Source organism: Martes martes, assembly GCF_963455335.1.
Source record: "Martes martes genome assembly, chromosome: 6".
Lineage (NCBI taxonomy): Eukaryota > Metazoa > Chordata > Mammalia > Carnivora > Mustelidae > Martes > Martes martes.
The window spans coordinates 129509407-129529977 of record NC_137893.1 but is presented as its reverse complement, the minus strand read 5'-3'; the positions used below and the strand labels follow the sequence as shown (position 1 = coordinate 129529977).

Below are 20571 nucleotides of genomic sequence, written 5' to 3'. Positions count from 1 at the left end.
GGGGGGGAATATCAACATCAAAGCGCAGAAAGAAACGCCCTTCCCCCCAAATTACGTAATTCAAAACTTCAGTCTGTCTTCTCTTCCCAGAGAGGTAAAACTTGACATACTCATAAACAGCTTTTAGGCTGGAAAAACAGAACACAAGATATAATACTATGGGAAAAGATTGATCCTCCTCAAAAACTGCTCAAAAAAAGGATCCGTGAAGGATCCTTACAAACCATGCATCTTTCCGCAGTTCGTTAGCCGACACATAATTCTTCACAAATTTACCTCTACAGGAGGCCGAGGGAGCGAAATAGTCCATTAACCAGTAATGTTTATTGTCAATTTAAAAAAAAAACAAGGACTCTGAATGAACACAATCATATTTTTAAAAAAAAATACAAAATCAAAATGAAATACTTGGTTCATAAAATGCCAGAAAAAAAAAATTGCTGCCCAAGAATCCTTGCAAAATTCTGACTTGACTATAAATGTGTGGGTTAAAAGAACATGCTTCCCAAATACAGGAAGACTGGGAGGGAAAAGTAAAGTGTCAGATTTAATCCGTTGTTTAAGTTTTAAAACAAACTTAAAAACCAAAGTGATAACTGTCAAAACTTTCTCCCCATTTTTCCTAGTACTCGGTACGTGTCTCGTGGAAATCCCCGGGGTGCGTTATGTTCAGAGAACAAGAGCTCCAAGATCGAGACAATTCTTTGCTAACTCAAAAAGAGGAAATCAATTGCCAAGATGCTCGGGGAAAATAAAGACATAAATAAACCGAAGCAGAAAACAGGTCAGAAAACACGTTGCAACTCGAGCAGGCCCAGCGTTCAAATCTGCTGGTATAACAAAAAAACTCCTGGAGTGCATTCAGGCTGCTCCTCCCCAGCCTAAGGCCACAGGCAAGGTAAATAATTTTCTGGAACGCAGGCCAGTTTCCCAAAAGCCCTGCTTGGGAAGGGCTTGCAGCGGGGCGGGGAGGGCGCCGACCGCAAAATTCTCACGGCTCCCGTGGGCATCCCGCATCCAGCTCTGGGGACCGAGTAAAAGCAGCCTCATTATCTTCTCCCATCCTCCCAAACGACCCCCGCCATCGGTTCAGCAACGATTCTGAGAAGCAGACCCTCCCCACATCCCGGGGGTCCCCCGCGGGGTACCTGGATCGGGAGAGGCCCCCAGCGCCGCGGGCTGGCGCGGATGGGAAGCGGCGCCCACCCCGCCACATGTCCCCGCTGCCACCCGAAGACCCTGTGCCCGCACTTGGCTACCAATAATACACCGAGGTCCTTCCTCCGGGGCTTTTTCAAAAGGAGGAAACCAAGGGCGCAGGCTCAGGGCCACAGGTACGGGGGCTGCGGCGCAGCGGGGCAAGGGGGCAGGCGCGTCCCGGCAGAGCGGGGACCTGGGGCCTGGCGACTGCTCCTGCCCAAAAGCTCAGTTTGGGTAGCAAACTGAAGGCGGGGCCTTCTTGAGACCTGACCCAGAGCCGCCTTACAAAAGCCCTGGGTGGCGGAGCCGCCAGGCGCCGGAGGGGGGTGGTCTCGGTGTGACCAGGAATTTAGGATAAGCCACGAGAGGCGGGGGAGCCCCGAATCCGAGCCCAGCCTACAGGTCAGGCCGGAATCCCCGCTCGTTTACTGTTCTACTTTTGGTAATAGTTGGTTAGGTTGGGTTTTGTTGCCGCAGCCCCGCCCGACCTCCCACCTGCCGGCCAGGACAAAGGGGATGCCAGCTGGGCCCCGGCGCAGAGGGTGGAGGGGAGGAGTCCTGGAGGCAGAGACCCCCGTGGAACGCACGCCCGCCGCGTCCTCCTGCACCCCTCGCCGGCCCCCCTCCTGCCCCGGCTCGCGGGAAGCGAGAAGGTTGGGACGGAGAACCCGTTTGCAGGGAAGGACCGCTCCTCTCCGGGCTCGCACACCCACCCACCCGGGTGTGAGTAGCGCACGGGGCGGGAGGACACCGGGCTGCTGCCCCAGCGCCAGCAGGAAGTGCTTTCACGAGCTCGAGCAAAACCACTTTCCTCCTCCAGGACCTGGCTTTTTTTCGTCGACCAGAGGAGGACTCGTCCCTCCCGGTCCCAGCGTGCTGGGGTTCGGAGAGGAGAGCACGGAGACCCCGCGGGCCCGGGCGCCCGGTGTCTGCCCGTCGGCCGGTACCCACCAGTAGCCGTCCGAGTTCTGGTCGGTGACCGTGCAGCGCCTGGAGTAGTACATCCTGCTGGTGCCCCCGCCGCCGCCGCCGCCCCCACCGCCGCCGCCGCCGCAGGTCACCTCGTAGCGCAGGTCGGGACCGGACTCCGCGCGGGTCATGCGGCCCAGCGTGTTGATCCGCGGGTGGGAGCCTCCGTTGCAGCTCATGTCGGCGGGCACTCAGAGAGCAGCTCAGCGCCGAGGCATAAGCGAGGGCGGGCGGGCTCGGAGAATGTGGAGGGGGGTGGAGGAGGGTTCGAAGGAAAGGCCCCCAAACTGGGAACCGGGGCGGGCGCGCAGTAGGTCGCGGGGACGCTCCTGGCCACCAGGGCCGTCCTGGCCGCTGCGAGCGCGGTGCGGCGGACGGAGGTCGGGCGCGGGGACGACGACGCGCGGGGAGCAGGAGCGGCAGAAGAGCTGTGGCTCGGAGGGCGGCGAGGGCGCAGAGGAGCGGGCTCGCGGCTGGGTGTTGGTGTTGGTCGGTGGGGGCGCGAGTCTCCTCCCCGCTGGCACCCGGCGCCCAGGCCACACCTGGCGGGTTTCTTCCCAGGGCGGGGTGTGGCCGCTGCGCCTCCCCGCCCCACCGCGGGTGTCTCCGACGCGCTCGGGCCGCCCCTCCCCACCTGCGCCCGCCGGTCCGCGGCTCCGCCCTGCGCCTCCAAGGCCAGGGGAACGCCGGCAGGGGCGGGGTCCCCGAGACCCGAGCGCCCCGGGCGCGGCGACCGAGGGGAAGGCGTGCGCCGCCGGGGGCCTTTTGCTCAGCGCTTCGGCTGCGGCGGCGGCGGGGCAAGCGCGCCCCTGCTTTTCAGGATTTCCTCTGTCCCCGGGGCGGAAATAAGCCAAAAAATAAGGGCCATTCGATTGGAGGGTTACTTATTAAACACATACTTTTGCTAATCCCTGGAAACGGTGCCAGCCAAGCTTTGAACAGAAACATAATTGAGAAGAGCATGCTTAGATGGTGAGGTTTCATTTTAGGGAACTTTTTTGGGAATCTTCTTTTATTCCGGGATTCCAGAAAAGTTGTCTCAGAAGTCCGATTCCCGACGTGTAAAACGAGCCACCACTTCTGGGGAAGTCTTCCCCATGAATAGTTAATTTCTTTGGTGTGAAGCTTAAAAAGAACACACTAACCATTTTGCAGTAAGTAAAAGGAAAATATACATTGTCATTTATTTTACTTTGCCTGTTGGTGGTCATTTTGAATAAGTTGCAAAGACTTCCACCTTCAGATCCAGTTTTTTTAATTTTTTTTTTAAAAGAACCTTGGGAACGTTTGTCTCACGCCCCTGAGAACCTTCTCCCTGGACCCATCCCTTTCGAAAATCAGCGTTTCCCACAAGTCAGTGGCCTTCCTGGGACTTCAGTCTGAGAACAGCAAAGAATCCTGGACAGAGATCATCCACTTGGTACAGATGAGTAACTCTGAGCCAGAACATTCCAGCAACTTGCTCCGGGGCCCCTCCCAGTTAGGTGTGAAACACACTGTAGTCTCTGGGACCGGGGCTGAGATGCAGACCCAGTCAGGCAATCCGCAAACAACTGCTTTTATAATCTGGAGAACTGTTAGATTAGTCTTTAACAAACACCATTTAAAGATCTTTATAATAAATATTTGTCCTCTTCCCAAGCAATGCCCATTAACTTACCTTCCTACACAATATATCCCAAAATGTTTGTGAACTGAAAAGAACGAAAATGGAACTACATTTCCATGTCCTAAAGGGAGTAGGAAGTTTTCTAAAAGTTCCTATATTATAGCACCCCCCATCACACCTCACTCTTTAGGCACAAATCTCCAACAAAACGTGCTGTTCTTGTTCTTCTCAATCAACCACAGAGTTGACTAGATTAAATACCATGAGGTCAAAGTTTACCACTGTTAGCACACTCAATAATTCCCATCACTGTCTCAGTTTAGACTCCTTTTAATAAATGGGAATATGATAAAGTTCAAATTCAAATGATCACACTAGCTCTGATGTATAGACAAGAACGGTGTTTCTTCTGAACATTGAATCTATAGCTCAAAGTCTTTATCAGCACAAATGGCCCATAATATCCATTGGTTGGAGGGAAGAAAAGCCATTTGGGGTGTCAGTGCAAAAGGCACGTAATTTAATTTGGGGTGTTTTGTTACCTCTATGCATCTCATTGGTTCAGCAAATAATTATAATCTACTGCATGGGAGGGCCAACGTTAGACTTTGGAAAATACAAAGATGAATGAGGCATTGTCACCGCCCTGAAAAATATAGTAAATCTTCAAAAATCTCAGGGATTCCTTTATTCTTATGCTGTGTAATGAGAAGATCATGCAATTGCAGAGAAAATTCTCCTTTAAAAAAAAACACAAGACAAATCTGTAACCCACAGTCCATTCATGACAAAAGCTCCACCTAACTCACATTGGACCCAAACGCCACCCAGACTCACAGGGCTGCTCCATCTCTTTACAAAACAGGGGAAGAGGTGAAAAGTACAACCCACCAATTACACACCTCCTGGCTACCATTACTCGGGAGCCTATCCTACAGCTTCCTGAGCTCCTTTAGGGCATTTCCAGGAAGGGGATTGCTTTCAGCTAACCCAACATATCAGGTTTGGGAAGACAATGGCTTCCGTTTATCTTTCTCCAAGGATGATAAAGGAAGATAAAAAGATGAAATAAAAGATGGACATGATAGATGGAATCCAGACATATACACATGAGTTGTCTAAACGAGCTCACCTCGTGGAAGGTCCCACATTGAAGGCTGGAGACCAGAAAACTAGAGTTCTGATCTTGGTGCTACAATTTACTTGGGCAGGAAATCAATTTCTTCACATGCAGAATGGAGGTAATAATCTTGCCCTGCTAATTTTATAATATATGAACATTCTTGAAGGCAGAAACACTGTATAAAGCTAAGGTATCACCCATTAAATCAAAAGCTCTTGGCTAGATAGAAATTTTAGCTTTTAGTGTTTCTTTAATCCCCCATGAATCAATAAAACTCCCTTTTGCGATGTTTAACCTTCATTCACTTAAAACGCAGTTATTAGGTGCGCCTGGGTGGCTCAGTGGGTTGAGCCTCTGCCTTTGGCTCAGGTCATGATCTCAGGGTCCTGGAATTGATCCCTGCTTCCTGCTCTCTGCTCAGCGGGGAGCCTGCTTCCCCCCCGCTGCCCCCGGGCCTGCCTCTCTGCCTACTTGTGATCTCTCTCTGTCAAATAAATAAATAAAATCTTAAAAAAAAAAAAAAGCAGTTATTAAACATCCACAATGTGAGATGCCTGGGTGGCTTAATCAGTTAAGCATCCGCCTACAGCTCAGGTCCTGATCCCAGTGTCCTGGGATCTAGTCCTGCATTGGGCTTCTTTTTTTTTTTTTTTTTTTTAAGAAAGAGGAAGCATTTTTTTAAAGATTTTATTTATTTGACAGACAGATCACAAGTAGGCAAAGAGGCAGGCAGAGAGAGAGAGAGGAGGAAGCAGACTCCCCACTGAGCAGAGAGCCTGATGTGGGGCTTGATCCCAGGACCCTGAGATCATGACCTGAGCTGAAGGCAGAGGCCTTAACCCACGGAGCCACCCAGGTGCCCCCTGCGTTGGGCTTCTTGCTCAGGGAGGGGAGTCTGCTTCTCCCTCTGCCTGCTCCACTTCTCTCTCTCCCTGCATGTGTTCTCTTTCTCTGACATATAAATAAATAAAATCTTTTAAAAAATGAAAAAAATAAACATATACTATGCGCTTCACAATAGGCTCAGCGAATGATCACACGAAGATGAATAAGGCAGGGATCCTTTCTGTAGGTTATCAAGCCTGTGATAGGAAAACAAATCATTCCAGTACATTTGATATATTATGACAAAGGCATGTTTATAGAATCCTGGGAGCACAGCAGAAGGATTTAGCTTATTTCTTACAACGAGGCTGAAAAAGTGCCCCATCTAAAATCTGGCAAAGCCCTCACTAGCTGACCTAACTAAGGTCAGCTATTTTTTTCCCGGCCACTTGTAGATACGTCCCCTTGTACTGTTAGAGACAGATCACTGACATGTAACTTTCTCTCTGGCTGACCTTAGAGATGACCTTGTGGTTAGGTAAGAGGCATCAGTCAGATCCTGAGCATATTTTTAAAACTAAAGGGAGCACCTTGATTTCAATGAGATTAGGAGGGATCATTTACTTGCTCAAAATCCCATGGGAACGCTCTCATATCTCTTTGTTGGTGAAATGATATCCCTGGGCCACAGAAAAGATTTACAGCCCGTGAGTTAAAATAGCTGTTCCTCCTGCCAGGGGAGCGGTATTTTAACAAATCAGAACTACAGAAGCTAGGATTGGAACTATAACATGAGGTAAAGAAAATGCCTATTAAAATATCAGATGGTTTAATCTTTGCTTTTTCTTTCTTGTGAGTAAATTACAATCCTCCAGAAATCATTAAATCTGGGTTCTCAGTATCCCCAAAAAAAGATTGAGCTCTCCTCCTTATTGAAACTACTCATTCAAGAAAGCAATTTGATAAACCACATAAATTTCATTTCGGAAGTAGGAAAATGTTGGCAAAACATATACATTAGCCCAGAACTTTATTATCCTTCGTTCAAATGACCTTTAGGAACAGGAGAATTTTTGTTTGTTTATTTTTACCAGGGGAAGGGGATTAACTTTTAAAGACATTAAAAACTGAGAGAAACTTCTCGAATGCATTTTCTGTCACTGTAGTGAAAAGATTCTTTGTTGTTGTTGCCACTTGTTTTGGTTTTAGCACAGGTCATATCTAATAAATAGTGCTATCTTTTATGTTTTAAGAGTCTGGTTTTTGTTTGGTTTTGGTTTTGGTTTTGGGTTTTGAGTTTTGGGGGGATTTGTTTTTTGTTTTTTGGTGGGTTTTTTGGTTTTGTTTTGTTTGTTTTGTTTTTTTGTTTTTTCTTTTGACTGCCTCTAACTGGATAGCACAGATATTGGGGATCCATTCGTGCTTTCCTGCCCAAACCTCTTTTGCTTTAAGACCCCAAGCTGCAAGGTTGAGGGGCTGGAGGTTAAGGGTATGGATGATGGTGAGCACAGTTTTGGACCACATAGGGACCATTCACACCCTTGGCCAAATGACTTCTCACCCGCCACGCTAAACAATAGCTCACACTAATTTTTAGTGGATAAGGCACACAGTCAATAAATATAATATAGGGGCCGAGTAAGATAGCCTTTTAAATATGCCCTCAAAGTAATTTTTTAAGCTTATCATGATTGTGAGGAACTGTCTGTCCATCACATCAGGACAGGAACACTTACTGAAACTTCTATAAATAAGTCAAGATGCAGAAGATTGCTGGTAAACCTAGTTATCCCCAAACACCACATGGATCCATCACGTGCTAATAGCCACGTGAAGAAAATTATGAATAGCTACTTAGCCTTTACAGAAGGAATTCCAAATTGATGTTCTATGGAGAATTTCAGAAATAAAAGCTGCCTTAAAGAATCTTTATACCGGTTGTTCTCAAAATTTTAAGAGCCTCGGAATTCTCTTTACAAAGGAAACCCTGTGAGAAACAGTCAACAGCGAGAACAGGTTGTCATAGTGTCAGACTGGTAATTGCTTGGGGGAGCCCACTGTCCCCCCCATAACACCTGCCCTATGCCTTCTGGTGCTTTGGCCCCAGAAAGATTTCCCCAAGTCAAGTGCCATGTAAATCAAAACCCACATTATATTTTACTTTATTAAGATTTTTCTAATCATTTTTTTGAGAGAGAGCTCGCGCGAGCATGAGCTGTGGGGAGGGGGAAGGGCAGTGGGAAAGAGAGATGCAGACTCCTCGCTGAGCGTGGAGCCCAATACAACACCCAACCGACTGAGCCACCCAGGCGCGTCCAAACCCACATTTTAATAAAAGAAATTAGTGAGTCCCAGAGAGGTTAAGAACCTTTTCTGAGTTGCTTAATATCTAAGATATTATAATTCTATTCTGTTTCTGGCCTCATGCCCTTTTCACTATGTCAGAATTCCTGCACAATCAGACATGAAAGCATACATTTCTGAGCAGTAATCTGGTATCAATTTAAAACCAAGGAACTATCCTATTATTTGTTATTTTCCTACACTAGACACATAGAATGTCTGGAAAAGCAGTCACTATAAAATCAGCCTGTTCTGCAAAGTCACACCAAAAAAACTTACTCATTATTTTTAGTCCTATTCTTATAGGTGAGGTGAGTGTTTTACTTGGTGTCAGCAAATTACAGTGCACGTTTTCGTTTTGTTTGGGTTGATTTTTGTACAAATACAGCTTCCATCATTTAGAAAAAGTGAAATTAGGGGCTCCTATACAAACAACCTAAAATCAGAATGGGAATGAAGCCGTAAATGATCTCACATCTAACTTTGAGTAGAGTATAACGCAAAGGACATGTCACCTAGTCTCTGAAGTGACCATCTTCCAAAATTCTAGATATTCATAGGTAAAATAGGATGTTCCTGCAACCATTATCATTTTATCATCAGGAAGAATTTATTGTACTTACATTGTTTCCTTGCTGCAGAGAGAAATGTCCGCATCAGTTTAAAGAATAAGGGGAGTTTAAAGAATTAACTCCTGTCTTAATTATCTTGACATCTGAAGCATCTAACACAGGAGACAAAATATGAAATATAAATCAACGGCTAGTAGTAACAAAAATCCAAGAGTGAGCTTCTAAATAGAACAGGCGCTGGTGGGGAAAATTCTCAGCTTTAACACATTCTCATAATCTAGGGTCACAATAGTTTCATTTTGTCATAGCCTTGGTCAGATCACACATCTCAGGGAAGAAACTCTGTTCAAACTCTTCCACTGCCCACAGAAACAACGGAGGCAATGAGAAGTTAGGGTCCTGCCTATGGGGATGGGGGGAGGGGTAAAACCTAGACGTCACGTGAGAGTTTGCTAGCAAATCACGTAAAAGACTTGCTTAGAAGGATGAATCTTAAGTTGGGGTTTTCCCCCTGACAACTGTTTGCTGTAAAAAACTCAGAAAAGGTGGGATGCAGAGAAGCTAAGAAAATTTCATCTATAACTACACCATCCAAATGAGGCAATCATACTATGCATTTTTGGTAGATTTCCTTCCAGTTTTTTTTCAATGAATTTTTTTGTTAACCTGATGTCAGATTCTATATACAAATTTGTATCCAGCTTCTTCATTTAGCATTCTACTGTGAGCGTTTTCCAACCTCATTTAAAATGTTTTATCAGCAATGCTTTAAAAGATGCATGCCATTTTGTTGTTTGCTTTGAAAAAGGATCTTTTAAAGTGGCAAGGCGCCGATCCTGAAGCTTCCTATAGGAGTGATTCACGCCGTTCTAGAATTTTTCACATCAATACCAAATAGCATCCATTGTGGATGGGAAATGAGACAGGGAGAGGCAGAACTGAAGCAGTGAGCCATCATCTTATGGAGGGCAGTTACAACAGCCACCAAACATGTTTAAGAAAACAATCCTGCCCTGTGGAGGGTGGGGGCAGCAAGTCCTTGCAGGGTCTTCCAGCAATCTCTCTGTCGTGCCCAGTATAAGGGTTGCAGACATCTGAAACCAGAGGTTTTTCCTCCTAAAACCTTTAGTAATCCGTGGACATTCGTACTTGGGAAACTCTAAGAGACTGGGCTGTTTCTGGTTTCCTTAATCAGCTCCCCAGGACTGAGTGACCTGAACACTCATCTCCAAACGAGAAACCTTCCCTTCAGCAAGATTTGGATTCAAGAAAAAATCAGGCAAATCAGGAGGAGAGTCTACAGGACTGTTTCTTCTGCCGTAAATGAGTGCCCATTGCAAGAAACCTACCTGGATTTGATTTGTACATTTTTCATGATTTGCAGAATTTTCACCTGAAACATTTAAACCATGCTGACATCAGACAGAAAGGTTTCAAATTTAGGAAATCATTACAGCACAGTTCCATGGCAGTTTCAACAAACCCCATGAAGCAGTTTGGTCTTGCAAAGGTGGGTGTGGAGAGCTACACATCATTCTCGTTAAACCTGTCTGGCGGCTCCCTGGAGTTTTACCTGCTGAGCAATTTGGCTTCAGGTGGAATGGAGCAAAGCATCTGGAGTCCTTTCCCACCAAGGTACTGAGGAGAAATGTCGCCCGTCATCTCTAAACAAACTTTTATTTTGTTTTACCAAATAAGAAAAAAATAATCTCGTGATTTAACATTAGAATTACTGCATTCTTAAAACAAAAATCAGTATTTCTCTTGGGTTCGTAGCCCTAAGAAAATGTGTAATATGCCAAAGGGTTTTCTTAAATATAATATATTAAGTTTGGTAATTTACCAAAAGGTTTTTTTAAGCCTCTTTTTTAACTACAGAGGGATTTGTCTTTCTAAGAGGGAACTATATTAACATGGAAAGTATCTCGATCCCATTGTTATCATTAAAAATAAATGTTAAGAAAATGAATATAGTCCATTTAGATAGTCATAGATGTAGAAAGAAGACAAATGTATTGTAAAGTTAAACAAACAAAAAAATGGGGGCCCTTGGCTGGCTTAGCTGGTACAGTGAGCAACTCTTGATGTCAGGGCTGTAGGGCTGTGAGGTCGAACCCCATATTGGGTGTGGAGTCTACTTAAAAAGAATAAATAAATAAATAAATAAAAATTTTGAGAGTCATTCCTTTTTTTTTTAAAGGCAACTTTTAAGCCATATATATAGTGTGATCAGACCGTTTACATTAAAAAGTATGGGTTAGAGGGGCACCTGGGTGGCTCAGTCAGTTAAGCATCTGACTCTTGGTTTCCTCTCAGGTCATGATCTCAGGGTGGTGAGATTGAGCCCCACATGGGTCTCCTAGCTTAGTGCGGAGTCTGCTTGTTAGAATATACATTTCTAATAATAGAACTATAAAATAAAGGTATGTGATTTTGTAGGGAAAAGGTAGCTTTTGTATCTAGCTTTGAAAAGGAGAGTGAGATTCCCCAATACCTGAGTCTTAAAAATTTAGTATTCAACAATATGAGAATAATAATTCTAATTCCATTTATTGTACAGAAACTTACAGGGTTTTTCTTCAGTTTTAAAAATTGTAATAAATATATATATATATATGGCATAAAATTCATCCTTTTAACCATTTTTGAGTGTACAATTCAGTGGCATTATGAACACTCACAACGTGTGTGACCATCACCGTCATCCATCATCCCTCCATCACCAACACCACCACCATCTGTCTCCAGAACTTTTTCATCATCCGAAACAGAAACCCTGTCCCCATTGAACACTATACCTTCCTCCCCTCCCCTAACCCAGCCCCTGGGAACTCCTAACTCCTGTTCTATTTTCTGTCTCTATAAACTTGACTGTTCTAGGCTCCTCATGTAAGTGAATCATACAATATTTGTTATTTTTTTGGTTTGGCTTATTTCACTTAGCATAACGTCTTCCAGCTTCAACCATGTTGTAGCATGGGTTAAAACTCCCTGCTTTTTAAAGGCTGCATAATATTCCACTGTATATAATGAGCATATTTTGTTTATCCATTCATCTGTTGATAGCCTTTAGGCTATTATGAATAATGCTACTGTGTTGTTTTCAAGTAGTAAAATTATTATAAACTTATTCTTTTCCTTACAACTTCTCCCTCCTCCCAGAATTCATAACTGTACTTTTTTTTTTTTTGCTTTTGCTTAGTTATCTATTATCATTAATTTGTTCCTCAACTCTCCCCTAGTTGAGTAAATATTTTATCAACACAATGATTCACAACAAGTATTCTATTAATTTCGTGTGCTTAAAAAAATCCTTCTTGGGGTGCCTGGGTGTCTCAGTTGGTTAAGCATTTGCCTTCGGCTCAGATCATGATCCCAGGGTCCTGGGATGGAGTCCTGCATCGGGTTTCCCGCTCAGCAGGGGAGTCTGATTCTCCCTCTCCCTCTATCCCTGCTCATGTGCTCTCTCTCTCTCTCTCTCACTCATTCTCTCTCTCAAATAAATAAATAAATTCTTAAAAAAAAAAAATCCTTCCTGGTTGGGGAGGTGGGAGGTGGGTGAAATCAGAGAAGGGGATCAAAATGTACCAACTTGCAGATTCAAAATAAATAAGTCATGGGGATGCAAGGTACAGCCTGGTGACTATACTTAATAATACTGTGTTACAATTATAAAAGGTGCTAAAAGAGTAGATCTTAAAATTTCCCATTGCAAGAAAAAAAACTTTTCTGTAACTATGTGTGGTGATGGTTGTTCCTAGCTTTGTGATCAGGAAAAAAAAAAATTCCTTCCTGAAATCTTCTGACTTGCTCTAATCTGACAGCTCTCCAGACCTGCTTCTCCACAGTCTACCTGGGAGCTCCTTTCACTTCTTTTCCCTGCCATGTTTGTTGTACCGTCTGTTTTCTGGATCCCATGCCTTTCACTCTCTTGGTTTATTCCCTTGTTTTGATAGCACTCACGTTCCACCAACTTTACTGAGAAGAAGTACATGGGAAATACCTTTCTGGAGAACTTGTGTGTCTGAAAATATCCTTATTCCACAACATACTTGACTGATTATTTAGCTGGGTATAGAACTCTAGATTGGAAATCACTTTCCCTCAGATTGTCAGAAGCATTGCTCCCTTCTGTTTGCAGAGCTGCTTTTGAGAGGTCCAAAGCCACTCTGGTTCTTTGTATGTTTTATGAAACTTTCAGTAATCAGGGCATTCTCCAGATTTTAGATAAGAGGATTTAGGGAGTTCAACACTCTCCTTGTTTTTTCCCCAGTACAGGAGAAAAAAGTTTATTATGGTTCTCAGAGAGTTACTGCAGGAACAAAATCAGCGGTCAGTAAACATGGTGTTTATTAGAAGAGGAAAGTAGATATTTCTTTTAATTTAACAGATGTAGTAAATAAATGAATGAATTCGCCTAAGGAGAAAAGAAGGCACTTTCCTTTTTTCTTTCCTCCCTCTTCCTTCCTTCCTCCCTCCCTCCCTCCCTCCCTTCCTTCTTTTCTTCTTTCTTTCTCTGTGTTTCTTTCCAGAGATGGTTCCTTTATCTGGGAAAAATAATTTCCTCCACAGAGACAGACCTCTTTCTTGGAAACGTAAGAAGAGCAAGAAGCTTGCTCTGACTCTACTTCCCAGGCTCCATCTGCTTGCTTCTGGTCAAATGAAAATGGAGTGTCAAGGAGAGGTCCACAAGACCACCCTAGTGACAGGAGAAGGAGGAGTGGCCCAGTCTGGCTCTTACCTCACCAGGCTTCACTTGCGCTCTCTATCATGGGGAGCCATCCAGCACCTGCTGTCCATTTCCTCTTAGCAGGTCAGCCCCATCCCCCTCAATCCCCACCTTGTTCCCACACTCTACCTAATCTAATTCACCTTTCTCCATGCAAGTGAGTCTCTTCTGTTGGCAATCTAGCCTTCTCAGATCAGTTACACATTCCACAGGTTAATTCATTTCCTAACCCTAACTACTGTTAATCTTCCAAAGTCTCTAAGAAAATAAAATCTAGCCTTGTTCCTAAATCACCTTTACTTCTTGACTCAGTTAATGCTACATGCTCCATACCTCTCATCAATCTAACCCTCCAATTTGAGCTTGTCTCTTCTCCAGCTAAACATTCACCTCAATGATTTTTTAAAATGTCATCTTGTATATTCAAGTATCATTATGGATGTTGGTAAACGGTTTAAATGGCCACTTTAAGAACTTCTAAAGAATAGAGAGGACATGGGACTACTGCCCATTCCTTAATCTGTCCTTTGTCTCTGTCTCCATAGCGGTCACAATGGTCAGGGACTTCACCATGTCCCATTTAGAGTAGATTGCACCATTCCCTTCTCCCAACCACACACCAGCACCGGACTAACCTTCCGGAAAGTTCTCCCCATGTCATTACCAAACTCTTCACTGACTCCCCACTGTCAGCAGATAAGATCCACAATCCCCACCCGGCATTCCATGCCCTCCACAACTGTATCCCAATCTACTCTCTACACATATCGTGTTTTCTCACTTCTGCACCTTGGTTCATACCCATCCCCCATTGCAATGCCTTCCTACCTTTTCCACACATTCTTCTAAGTTCACCTCAAATATTGCTTCTTCATGAGCCCCTCCCAGGTCACCAAAGCTTGTAGTTCATTTTTTAAATTCATGTCACCATCTATCTGTCTACTCTTCCATTCCTTCATTCAGCAAACATTGGTTGTTTTGTTTTGTTTTGTTTTGTTTTTGAGTACTTATTATGAGTCTGGCATTGTACTCCTGCTAGATTCTAGGGAAGAAAGCATAAAGAAGTCATCCTTCTGATGCTGGCAGGATTGACAATCTAATAGAACAAATAGTAGCTACCACTCACTTTGCAGATATTGTAGACTGGGTGTAGCAGAACGCACTGAAAACACTTCATCAGTCATCTTCACAATAACACTGTGAGGGACGTATTAAAATCCTGATTTTATTGATGATAAAATGGAGGCTTAGCAGGGTCTGTCCATGGTCACTCACATGGTAATTAGCAGAGCCAGGAATAAGAGTCCATAAAAACCTGTCCTAATGTCCACACTCCTAGGTGACACACTCTCTCTCACCACATTACCCAGCTCTTTCTCTCTCTCTCTTTCTTCATTCCCTCCTCCCACTCTTTCCTCTGAGCTCAAAGTGTTTGACAATCGATCATGTACTACATGTTTTTTTCTTTGCATTTTCTTAGCTCATTATTTAATTTTTTTGCATACTTATACTATCGTTCCCCAGTTAGAGTTGCAAATGCCAAGAGACAGGGTGAATTGGGAAACAATGTGGTAAAAAAAATATCGTGACTTTTACACAGTAGGATTAATATATTTGTTCCATTTGTAATAGTTTTGTAATGTCAGCACCTCACTATTTTATGGAGCTGAGAGGAGCTCATCCATGAAATAAATATAAATCACTCACACTTCCAAACAATGACCGCCACACTTTTAAATTATGAGGACCATTTTATTGTTAAGAATTGCAAACTGGCACGTAAGCAAAGTTATGCTTCTGACAGCCACTGATGGAAGAAATACATAATGACAAAAAAAGCTTCTATGAATTTAATAATGCTTTTAAACTTATGTATATTTTATCCATCGCAATTTCACATCTCCATACTTTTGAAAAATAATATATGTAGGTATAAATATTTCTTTACGCAGTTATAGATAATGTCCGCAAACCCTTAACACATACTTCTCATCTCTGCAGGCATCCACATCCCACAGACTAGAAACCACTGATCCATGAGTTTGCTGACCCTGAGCCAGGAGTGGACAGGATCATGTCACCTTGTAAAGGAGGATTCTTCCCTTCTGAGTCCAGAATTCTTTTATGGGGAGGAATCTTAACTTAGGGCAGAGCTCTGACATTTATCTGTCTTCTGTATTCAACAAGAATACAAAAAGGGGCAGGGGTCTCAGTTCACTGATTACCCAATACAATTAGTAGAATTGTTAATGGGATTAACAGGAGTGGATTCAATGGGTCGAATTTATATACGATTCAGAAGTTCATTTCAACTGTTGCTTACCTCTGCATGGTGCAGATCTCAGAAAAACCTGCACTAATGGATATGGGTTCAGTCAAAGCTGAAAATGTGCCAGTTGTCAACTGATAACAGAAAGCTCGCCACGGGAAGAAGAGAATCAACCCCCTCCCATCTCACGCCTTCTGTTGAAACTTTCATCATAAATCTTTGGATTTTATCTAAAGGCAAGTCTATATTATCTGGTTAGAGAGTGCTTCTGAATGGACCAGCAAGAAATCACTGCAAGAATCAAATACATGATTTACTGTAGAGTAGGAAAAGGTTATTCAGTAATTTTTCTCATACAGGTACCTAATGCTTCCTTAAAGAGGCCTAAAGATTCTCCTCACATTAGACTTTAAACCATAGGCAACACCCAAATGTAGACTATGATTCTCACTATCCTGGTAGAGCTGAAAGGAGAGAAGGCCATCTAACATCCAGTAAGCGATTGCCCCCACAAAGAATCAGGCCCATTCATACAGGGCTGCACTACAGTGTTGTTACTTAACTGACAATGAGATGAGGTTTACTTTTAAAAGTAATAATGATAGGGTTTACTTAAATCTAACCAACCCAGAGCTTATCGTTAATTTTTTTTTATAGAGAAACGTGCACAAAACTATTATCTTCATCCCAAAAATATGTTTAGACCTCTCATTAGGCGCATGTCATAATGAAAAGCAACAATCCTCTATTTTAAGGAGCCACGTGTTTCTTCTACGCTAAAGGTCAGATCTATAAATATTCCATTCGGGGTTCCAAGTCACTGAACCATATGAAGCCCTGAACCTCTCCTTGGGAAGTCCAGCCTTAACGCAATGCCTGGCACATAATAGGGCTCAGAAAATGAATTAATGAATGAGATAATGAATGGGATGCCTATGGTTTCAGCAAACAGATGTATAAACACAGACATTCCACCATCATTTAAGAGCAGAGGCTCAGACTCAGGCTGATAAAACAAAAAGCCATGCATGCTAAAAGCTGGTTTTCTACTCATTTTCCCCTTCCAGGTATAGATTTCTTATAGCCTTTTTAAAAAAAGTCCTTCAGGGTGCCTGGCTGGCTCAGTTGGAGCAGGCAACTCTTTTTTTTTTTTTAATTTTTAATTTTTTAAATTTCTTTTCAGTGTACCAGAATTCATTGTTTATGCAAGAGCATGAGACTCTTGATCTTGGGGTTATGAGTTCAAGCCCCACCTTTGGGTGTAGAGATTAACGAAAAAATAAATAAATAATCTTTAACATACGTTTCTTTCTCTTGTATGAAAATATGACTATAATTAATATTAAAATGACACCATGGAATATTGAATTCACTGACTAGTTTTAATAATAGGGATTCAGACTAATCAAAGGTTGTCATTTTTACTGGAAAACTTAATTGATGGTGACATAATGGGTTTTCGTAAAACATGGATGATAGTTTTTTTTATTGAGGTGTAATTGGCATACAATATCCCATTAGTTCAGGTGTACATCATAGTGTTTGATATGTGTACACACTATGAAATGTTCCCCATGACAAGTCTAGTTACCACCTGTCACCATACAAAGTTATTAAAATATTATTGACTCTATTCCCTATGCGATACTTTTCATCCCCGTGACTTATTTTATAATTGGAAATTGGACTTCTTAGTGCCATACACCTATTTTGCCCAACCTCCCACTCCCCTCCCCACTGTGGTAGCCAACAGTTTGTTTTCTGTATCTATGAGTCTGTTTCTGTTTTGACTGTTTGTTCATTTCTTTTGTTTCTTAGATTCCAACTATATGTGACATCATACAGTATTTGTTTTTCTGTCTGACTTCTTTCACTTAACATAGTACCCTCAGTGTCCATCTGCATTGTTGCAAATGCAAGATTTCATCCTTTTCTATGGCTGAGTAATATTCCCTTTTCCATATTCTCACTGACACTTATTTTTTGCTAATAGCCAATCTGACAGGTGTGAGGTGATGTCTTATTGTGGTTTTGATTTGCATCTCCCTGATGATGAGTGATGGTGAGCATCTTTTCATGTGTCTGTTGTCCATCTGTATCTCTTATTTGGAAAAATGTGTATTCAAGTCCTCTGCCCATCTTTTTCAAAATTGGATTGTCTGGGTTTTTGCTCCTATGTTGCATAAGTCCTCTTTATATTTTGGACATTAACTCCTTTTAGGTATAAGATATGCAAATGTCTTCTCCAGATAGTCAATTATCTAGTTGTTTCATTGGTTTCCCTTATTGTACTGAAGCTTTTAAAATTGATGTAATTCCATTTGTTTATTTTAGCTTGTGTTGCCCTTGCCTGTTTTTACATCAAAAACAGAAGTAAAGGGCACCTTGCTGGCTCACTTGATGGAGCATGCGACTCTTGATCTCAGGGTTGTGGGTTCGAGTCCCACACTGGGTATAGCGATTACTTAAAAATAAAATCTTAAAAAGAAAAAAGCAGAAGTTGAAAAAGGGATTCCCTGAGGTTGTATGTGTCTTTTGTGTGAGAAATAGTAGAATCGATTCAAGGCAGTGTGTGCAATCGTGATTAATTCCAGAGAGCAGGATGTGTTGAGGAAGGTTTGTATGCAAGGATAGCACAGGGTAGAAAAGACTGTCTAATGAGGACATAAAAAGAAAAAAGAAAAGATAAAGCAGGAAAAAAATAGGAAGGTACACACGTGTGACATCTTGCTTCCTCAGTGGCCAAATGATTAAACAAAAAAGACTGGCCCCATCTGTGGGAAAGACTTTTCTTAGCCTTTGTGTTCTTCGGTTTTATATCAAGCTGTTCCAACTTATAAGACACAAAGGAAAAGGCAAAATAACTAGCATTCTATAGAATTGAGATTGCTAAAGGTAAAAATATTACCAAGGAAATTCTCTGTCCACGGGACCAGATTTAAACTGTTAAAGTGGAAAAGTTCAATGGCAGAAATATTAGTGTACAGTGTTAGGATTAGGGTATAGGTTACCTTGGGGAGTAACCAAGGGGACTTCAGAGAAGAGGCTTTCTCAGGTGATGGTAGGGTTCTATTTCCCTGGAAATAGAACTCAGTGTGTGCATGGGTATGAAAATTCATCCAACCATAACTCTTATGATTTGTCTATATTTATGTATGTATACTACACTTCAACAAAAAAACTTTCTTAGAAGGCTTATTTCAAGACAATGTGTTGGTAACTGAATCCATTTAAAGAATAAGCAATTTCAAAGGTATACGTATTTTTCTTTAAAGAAGGTGCCTGAGGGATAGATACTAACAATTAGGAGAAAGAGTGCCTATTCATGAATCAGGCATTTTGAGCTTCCCAAGGAGATGAGAAACTAGTCCCACGTAATTAAAGGAAGTATGGAGCTACACTTACTCTAGGGCCAAAACCGACTGTACAGAGAAACGTCTAAGTCTCTGTAGGTCACAAGGTTAGCTAACCTGAACTTCCCTAATTGTTTTCTTTTCTAGTATTATTAAAGGCCTTTTTATGGTGCTGGTAAACAATGAATACAGATTAGTGGCCATTAATCAGGGACGTAGATCCCCTAATGGGGTTGGCTCGGGGGTAGTTTCTGTTAGTCTTATTTAGTAGTTGATTGATCATCAGGGATGACTGAGGTATGACTACAGCTATACCACAGCCATGTTCTCACTCTGAGGGAAACACTCCTCTCACTCTCCACCCCGCACTTAGTGGATGAAGAAGGCAAAGGCAACACAGTAACACAGAGGTCCCACACTCGGACCTTCGGATTTGACTGCAGCCCTCTTCTGGGCCGTTCCATCCCGAGCCCTCCTCCACTGACCTCAATGGCAGCCTTGGGACAGCTGTCCTAGCTAGAAGCCTTCCCTGTCAGGCACACCCCTTTACCCTGTTTTCTCCAATCTCAAGAATTGGTAGAAGTAAATTTAAAAAATTAAAAAAAAAAAAAGAATTGGCAGAAGAGATAAGTCATTTGTCTTTATGGAAAAAAAGAAACTCTAAAGGATTTTTATTATTTTCATACTTGAAAGGTAAAAATCGCAGCATTACATGGTGGGGGGACTTTCAAGGGAAGTTTATCAGCATTCCATAAAAGCACACACGCTTCAACATGGGCTTCTTATATGACGATTCCTTGCAAAGTTTCATGAGTAGAAAGGAGTTGAGTTGTATTTTTACAAAGTTTGAAACCAGTGGCTCCGCAGACGCTGCACTGTCCCCACAAATACCCAGGTGCTCCCCAGCATAGCTTCTGCCAAGATGCCCAGAGAAGAAGACAGTGCAGCTCAGAAGGCAGGAAAGGGAGAGTTCGAGAACCAATAGGCTAGACGTCATCTGAACCTTCTCATGCAAACATCGATTGGTGTAAAAAAAAAAAAAAAAATCAGGCAAAAACAAACAAAATATACAGACAAAAGGAAAAGGGGAGCAAAAGGGAAATGAACCAAGAAATTGAAGACTTGCAGGCAGTAAACAGAGACACTAAAGTCAGGACAGGTTGGCCTCTGATGAAGCAGGAGAGAAAGAAGCCAAGTCTGATGAACGTCATGAACCGTCAGTATCAGTGGCATGTACCACCGTTCTTGTACAATCCAGAAGAATTGTAGTTCATAAATAAAACCCCTTCATAAATGAAAGATTTTAATAGTACTAGAAATACCACATTTAAGAAGTAGAAAACTCATTCCAGGCCTTAAAAAACTTTTTTTTTTTTTTTGGTAAGTGTAAATACTTCTCTCTCTTTTTTTTTTTTTTTAAAGAAGTGAGTTCGTTGGCTGGTTGTTTCTTTTTTAGTACAACTAGAAATTAATAAGATATCAAATTAAGGGAGGCTTTGATCGTCAGCTGGGGCGGCCAAGTGCATTGGCCATTTTTAATCCTGTAATAAGAAACATAACCAAACGGAGATTTGAAATC

At 42.6% G+C, this 20571-nt stretch overlaps 1 protein-coding gene across 2 annotated transcripts in view; it reads right to left on the bottom strand.

Annotated features, from left to right (window-relative positions):
• Nucleotides 1–2695, bottom strand: part of DSP (desmoplakin) — a 44842-nt gene extending 42147 nt beyond the window's left edge. For both annotated transcript variants that reach the window (XM_080805241.1, XM_080805242.1), the window contains exon 1: nucleotides 2152–2695. In XM_080805241.1, coding sequence (XP_080661367.1) covers nucleotides 2152–2348 — 197 coding nt within the window. In that variant the 5' untranslated portion in view covers nucleotides 2349–2695. The remainder of the gene's footprint in view (nucleotides 1–2151) is intronic.
• Between the last annotated feature and the right edge of the window lie 17876 nt (nucleotides 2696–20571).